The sequence below is a fragment of the Echeneis naucrates genome, chromosome 24, assembly GCF_900963305.1.
Source record: "Echeneis naucrates chromosome 24, fEcheNa1.1, whole genome shotgun sequence".
In the NCBI taxonomy this organism is placed as follows: Eukaryota; Metazoa; Chordata; class Actinopteri; order Carangiformes; family Echeneidae; genus Echeneis; species Echeneis naucrates.
In genome coordinates, this window is record NC_042534.1 from 7,038,616 (window position 1) to 7,045,827 (window position 7,212).

At 40.8% G+C, this 7,212-nt stretch overlaps 1 protein-coding gene across 1 annotated transcript; it reads left to right on the plus strand.

The window, feature by feature from the left end:
• The first annotated feature begins 779 nt into the window (after nucleotides 1-779).
• Nucleotides 780-6,691, plus strand: dtl (denticleless E3 ubiquitin protein ligase adapter). The gene is made up of 15 exons (XM_029496704.1): nucleotides 780-831; nucleotides 1,624-1,752; nucleotides 1,853-1,945; nucleotides 2,029-2,090; nucleotides 2,340-2,460; nucleotides 2,696-2,761; nucleotides 2,877-2,992; nucleotides 3,101-3,174; nucleotides 3,286-3,392; nucleotides 3,483-3,587; nucleotides 3,923-4,035; nucleotides 4,157-4,246; nucleotides 4,467-4,590; nucleotides 4,822-5,468; nucleotides 5,836-6,691. The coding sequence occupies exons 1-15, from the start codon at nucleotides 780-782 to the stop codon at nucleotides 5,899-5,901; spliced, it is 1,965 nt and encodes a 654-aa protein (XP_029352564.1). The 3' UTR covers nucleotides 5,902-6,691.
• The last annotated feature ends 521 nt before the right edge of the window (nucleotides 6,692-7,212 follow it).

A 7,212-nucleotide genomic window follows, 5' to 3' on the forward strand; every position in this document is an offset into this window, starting at 1 on the left:
TAAGGGTTAACTTCAAAATAAAATGTACTCATTGAACACTGACTTCTGTATGCATTTTTTTTTTTTTAACTTTTTTAGCTATACACATTAAGATGATAAGGAGCACTTACTGAAGCACACCTGGCTGTGTAAAAAACACAACTCTTCTTAATTCACGACATTCATTTCATAAGTAGTTGTTATTTTTCACTCAACCTTTACACACTACGTATATCAACTAACTAACTAATATAGACAAATAATCCAAATTAGTCAAACTTCTGTCCGCTTAATCAAATACAGAGAATTACAACTTCGTAATCTCTCTGCAATTTTAACAGCGATCCATAGTTATGATGGCATCACTGATCGGGGCCATACTGCTTTTCTTCAATTTTACTTGTGATGTGTTTTGTTTGAAACATACATATATACAAGCGAGAACCTATTTACACGTTTATCTAAAAAACAAATTTTTTGACCATCTGTTTTATGGTTCACTCAAATCAATGCTTGTAGATCTGTGGGAGATTGGCAGTGTTTTATTCTGGGGTTGTTGGGGAGTTATTTTGGCTGAACAGATAAAAGCGGATGTGGATGCGCCCGCTCTACCGGAAGTAGATTTCAACCAATGGGAATGCGCGACGCAGGTTTAGCGGGGAATTCGTTCTCTGTGCTCATACGATCTGTTCGCGGGAAACACGATCGGGAGCAGTACCACGTAAAAAACAGAAGATCAGCAGCTAATTGTTTAGGATTTATAGAAATAATCATAGATCGCCTTCTGCCGGAGTGTAGGGATGCTTTTCCGGTCCATTGTAGACAGAGGAGTGGGCAGACGGAGGCAGAATGGTGAGCCAACCAGTGTGTGTGTTTGTGTGTATTTGTGTGTGTGGAGATATCACTGTGGGTTATTGTGCTTCCTCCACAGCTAAAAGGCTAAGTTAACAGATACGAAACGACGATCCTTATATTGTGTTTGCATTTACAACAATCACCCCTGAAATAGCGTGGACGTGAATGCATTAGCAGAAAATTGGATTAACATTCCAAAGCCTGCTCGATTACCATCTAAAAACTTAAGAGATGTTTAAAAAGGTTTCATTGATCGTTTAAATGTAAGTTTTAGCAGTACCTCTTTAGGTCTTTTTTTGGGGACAGACAACAAGGATCTCATTTCTTCTATGTCCTATCAACGGGTCTGATGTTTTGATCATATTGCTACAGCTTATTATAGAATTAATATTAACAAAAATTAGCTGGTCTTCGGTAACTCTGGTGTTTTAGAGTCAGTAACCTGATATGTGCAATGGCACAATATGGCCAAAGGGTTGAAATTGTAGTTCAAATATCATCCCAATTTCAATATGGCCAAAGCAATTTCTAAATTAAAGGGGCTGCATTTTAGTTATAACAGCAAAATGGGGGCCCGCAAACCAAGAAAAGAAGCATTGTGGTGGTATGGAGAGAAACCTGTCTGAAAAGGGGACCATCCAGTTGAAGTGACCAATATCACAATCACAGTTTCCAAAATCATGCATTTTATATCCTTTCATTGTTGGTTGATTTCATCAGACCGAAATATTTAAGTTGAGTTATATCTTTAAAGTACTGAATTGGACTAAATACAATTTTTCTGTGCAGCCACTCCTGCAAATCCTTGGCCCCTGAGCTCCATGCTGCAGGGCTACCAGTGTGTTCGACATGATGAGCACATCTCCTTTGGGAACCTTGGTGACACGGTCCCACCGTTTGGATTAGCCTTTTCCTCTGGTAACAACCACCTACATTGTATCTTCAGATGAAGCATGTCAGAGTTGGTTGCTGCCGTTGTCCATTCAACTAACTGTCATGTGCCTTCATCTCTCTTCAGCCGGAGATCTGCAGAATGTTCTTGCAGCAGCTAATGAAGAAGGCATTGTTAGGATCTACAACACGGAGAGTCGAGTAAACCCTCTTCTTAAAGGTTTGTGTAGGAACTACTTTGTTCAGAACTTACCTGTCCATCATCAGGAAATATCAGTGGCTCATGATGTGTGAACTTTGCAGAATGGTTGGCTCATGAGAATGCTGTCTTTGATATTGCCTGGGTACCAGGAGAGCCTCAGCTGGTAAGTACAAATTAATCTTGTCTGAGAATACCATGAAGGGACTAGCATTTTAAAAATTACGCTCTTTAAATGCATTTGTTTGCTTAATTTAATGACATTTTGTGCTTTTGTTAGGATGTCTTTAATCAAGTCTGCCAGTGGTTGCGATTCATTGCTGTTCATCAATTTGTATACGTGTGTGTCTGTGTGTGTGTTTTCTTTCTTTGCTGCACATAATACACATTGTAATCTTTTTGGCCTCTTCCGCAGGTGACTGCTTCAGGTGATCAGATGGCCAGGTTATGGGACGTGAAGTCAGGAGACGTGTTAGGCAGCTTCAAGGGCCACCTCTGCAGCCTCAAATCTGTTGCATTTGCACCCCAAGAGAAAGGTACACACATCTGTTACCTCACATATATTTTCTCCTAAAATTCACTGGAAAACATTGGTGATGTAAACTGGATACATAATACAGCATATTGGAACAGGATGCTGGAGCTATTACTTATTACAGTTTTTAGGTCTGCTTCCACCTGCTATTGCATTCAAAAATACTATCAGGTTAGGATCAATAAATCTAAAATAAGATGCATATAATGAGGCTTTCTTTGTCCTGTATTCAACAGCTGTGTTCTGTACTGGAGCCAGGGATGGAAATATTATGGTCTGGGACACCAGATGCAGCAAAAAAGGTATTGATTAGATTTTTACCATTTTTAGTAAAATGATAGCAGATGATAGACTTCATGGGGCAATAACAGAAAGATAGTGGTTACTCAGTGTTTGATTGTATTATGTCCTCTTTAGATGGTTTTTACAAACAAGTGAAACAGATCAGTGGCGCTCACAATAAAGCAGAGACGAACCCCCTCTCTAAAACAAGGAAGAGACGCAATCACATGCGTGGCATGGCTCCCAGCGTGGTGAGCTTTCCTTCCTATCTTACCCTGCTTAGTAATATAAAGTGAAACGGAGAATAATGCCGATCACGAAGCACTTACTTTTATTTATTTTATTTTGTCTTTTTGCAGGACACACAGCAAAGTGTCACAGTGGTTTTGTTCCGGGATCAGCACACCCTCATCTCCTCTGGTGCCGTGGATGGGTAAGAAACCACTTTTAACATCATCAAGTTATCATGAAATGACTCATGAGTCAACCCCTAACCCTTTTTTGATTGATATGTGGATTTTTCTATCTCTTTCTTCCTAACCAGAGTAATCAAGATGTGGGATCTGAGAAAGAACTACACTGCACACCTTCAAGATCCCGTTGCACTGCAGATGTACCCATACCCGGGGTCCTGCATGCGGATGCGACTGGGTTAGTTCTCTGCTATGCTGATCTTCACATTTGCGGGAAGTTGATGCAAATCATGAAAAATGAGCGAGTGTTGTTTTACATATCTTGCAGGTTATTCTGGGCTTACTCTGGACTCCACGAGATCCAATGTCGTGTGTAACTGCACTGATGATAATATTTACATGTTCAACATCAGTGGAATAAGAACAACTCCAGGTAAATGAGGGCTTCTGTCATACTAGGCATGTTGTATAACTGCAAAAATGAATAATTTCCTGTTTGTCACAAATTTATTACCATTGTATATCACTAGATGGGGCTGCACAATAATGTCCTTTGGTTTGACCACCATGAAAAGCAGGATCCTGTTCACTGCACAGGAAATGTAGAGATGCAGGGACATTTTGTGCTGATCTTTTAAAGTTGTTGTTGTGTGGGATCACTTTCGTTGAACTTGTAGGAAGGTTTCTTCGGCTAAATCTACTTTTTGGCTCTTTATTTTTGCTCTCATTGCGTGAGGGTTAATGCTCAGCCTTGTTTTTCTTCCATAGTGGCAGTTTTCAGTGGCCACCAGAACTCCTCATTTTATGTGAAGTCCACTATCAGCCCAGATGACCAGTTCTTGGCCAGTGGCTCCAGTGACAATCACACATATATTTGGAAGGTAAAGTTAGTTTTGTTTGGGGTTTTTTTTTTTTTTTTTTTTTTTTGGGAAACTTTTTGTTTATGTTTGCAATATGTTTGGGTAATGAAATGTGTATTGTTTTTTTGTTTTTTTTTTTAAGATTAATGATCCTCAACATCCTCCTATGGTGCTTGAAGGCCACAGTCAAGAAGTCACATGTGTTGCATGGTGCCCAACAGATTTTACTAAGGTAAGATAGAAAACATTACGTTTTTTTTTTTTTCCAGTCTATGGGCTTTAACAATTCAGAGCAAGCTTTGTTAGTATCATGGCTTCCATCCTGTTATCTTTGTGCAAAATCCAAAAATGATGTAGGGGTTTTTATGCTTCTCTGTTGTAAAGCTGAGTGGTTTTATTAGGCCAGGAAGCTGGATATAGGTTCTGTGTAATCCCCATTTCTCTGTTGGTAGATTGCCTCCTGTTCTGATGACCACACAGTACGGATCTGGAGGCTTCAGCGGGAAGTAGATGGAGCACAGTCTGCAGTGGGAGAAGCCAACCTTGTTGGCTGGGCACGTCCTAAATCCCCCACAAGTAAGCATTTCAACCGCCTTCCTACCGCTTATCCACCCATTAGTCAGATATACCTGTTGTCTTTTTTGCTGTACTTATTTAAGCTTGAAGGACTTGCCAACTTCTTTTTTCAGAACATGAATTATGAAAGGGCTTCTTCATGAATCACAGTTTTTATACCATTGAATACAAAATATGTGGATGAAAGCACTTGTGATGTCACAGACTAAGAGTGGCTTCTTCTTTGTCAAGGGACTTCAGTCAGAGCTGAGACAACCCCTGCCAAGACCCAGAGGACAGAGAGTGTTGCAGGCCTGGCCTCACCCCAGCTTGCTGTCTGTGCTCCGAGCGGGGCAGCCTTACCTCTGCCCTCCAGCACCACTTCACCTGTCCAGTCTCGGGATGCCAATGCAGCTGCTATTCGCCAGAAAACACCAACTTCAATTAAACAGTGGCTGTCTCCGAGCCATGCCTCTCCCAGTCAGGCCAGTCCTTCTCTCAGCAGGGTGCTTACCCCGTGTCCCCAGAGCCCGGCAAGCAGCACCTCTCCCACTGAGCGGCGGGCCAAGCGCAGGCTGGAGACCGATGGAGGCACTTCTGCAGGCTGTAAGGATGCAGAACAATGTGACTGTGTTACTGAACTTTACCCTGTAGCTAAGAGAAGCCGGGCGCTGTCTGGAATCTGTTGCCCCGCTCAGGAAAGCTGGGTGCAAACAGACTGTCATACAGATGACAAGGAAGCCTCATCTAGACAGAGTGGCAAGGAGAATTACTCCCCCAGACGAACGGACTGGTTGTCTATGATGGGCCAAAAGATGAAGAAAGGTCAGAGAAGCCCGAACATATCTAGAAGTCCCAGTTCTTCTAAGAAGCAAGAAAGCAAGCTGCCAGTTTCACCGGTAATTCCACAACTTTTTGTTTACAACAACTTGTATGGTTTTTCACTTAATGTAATATTAATATCCAAGCTTTCTCCTGAAGCGTCACTCTCATCAATATAAACTGATCATTCACACAACTCTTAGATGGAGACTGGAATGACAGAACTTTTAGAGAGGCTTTAAGAGGAACTTTTTCTTCAATGGACAGTGAATTATTTCACTTATTTAACAGTAGATAAACCCACAATGAACAACTAAATCAAAAACTACTTTACAATGCAAACATACAGTTTTGGAGATGAGTTTGTTTACATACCTATTTCTTTATGAGCTATTAAGATGACTGATGCAGCTGTCCTTTTTTGTCTTTTTTTTTTTTTAACAGACTATCCACTCACCTCAAGCCATGAAGAAAATTTCCACGTATTTCACAAGACCGCCTCTGAAGTGACCTACTTCAGCCAATTCAGTGTTCTGTGCCTCTGTTTAAAATGTTCTGTTTTTGTTTTGGGTATTTGAAACAGAACCCACAGATAATATGCCTCTAAAATGCTGATTTATGTCCTGGTTATGTAAGTACGTGGATGTGAATGTTGCACAGAGATTGACAAAACACTCATTCTACATACTCAATGCTGCATTTTTCAGAGAGGCTTTTTTTCTCTAATTGGGTCGCAGGTTTTTTGCCTCCTACACAATTTTCTGGTGCTGTGCTGAATTACTCTGGTTTAGAGATCAGGATGCATTTTGCTAAGAAAATCTTTCATTCAAGTCAAGCTTGACAACTTAAACACATGTATTGCCAGTACAAGAGCTCAAATTTAACTCAGTTATTGAGGTGGTCAACCAGATACTAACCCTCAAGTGCAAAGGGATTTCTTGTCCACAGTTGTGGGTGTTTTTTAAGTTTTGCTTACAAAAGAGAAACACAAAAACATTAATTTGCTCTGAGTCTCTAAGTGGTTTTCATGAACTTAACTAAGATTGTGACTGTACGCTGGTCATAGAGCTGCTCTGTTTGCAAGTAAGCCATTTATAGTTCCATCTTAGGGTATTTTCATTCGTGATTTTAGACCTTTTTCTGTCAGTGTTGCGCATATACATATGCTAAATGCAATTGTTCTTGACCAAATGCTTAAAATGTTTATATGTACAAAATAACCAATGAATGTTTTATACTTCATTTGTATTTAACTAAGACAAACTTGCTGGGGTTTGGGCTTATTAAATTGAAATTTGTTTTCAAAGCAATACATGATGTGGTGTTGATAGTTGCATACTACACAGGAAATCTGTTCTCAGCTGATCAGAGTTGAACTATCTAGTGTATCGTCATCATCTGCTGTCCTAGCAATGCATTTTTACTCAACACCTTTACATTTACTATTATTATAACTGAATGGCTGGGAGTAACTGTGGGGAACCTCTTTAAAAGATGCAGAGATAGGGGTCGGAAAAGGCAGTTTTTTATTTGTAGAGGCGGTGCCATCTGTCCTAAAGCATGTTAAGATGCTGCAGTCATGATGTTTTGGGGCAACTGCAGTAACTTTCCCTGCCACAAACACTAACTACTACAGCTGCCACTCCTCATTCAGCCGCACGACGTCACGTATTTGTTTTCACATGTCACATGTTCCGGCCCTGCACTCTCTTCCACCTGATTGGTCTAAAAAGTTTCCAGGTTTGTAAATCTCGAGAGGTGATTGGCCGACGCTGCCGTCGCTCGGTGACGGTGAAGCCCGAGAGGCTCCGCTGCCCACCG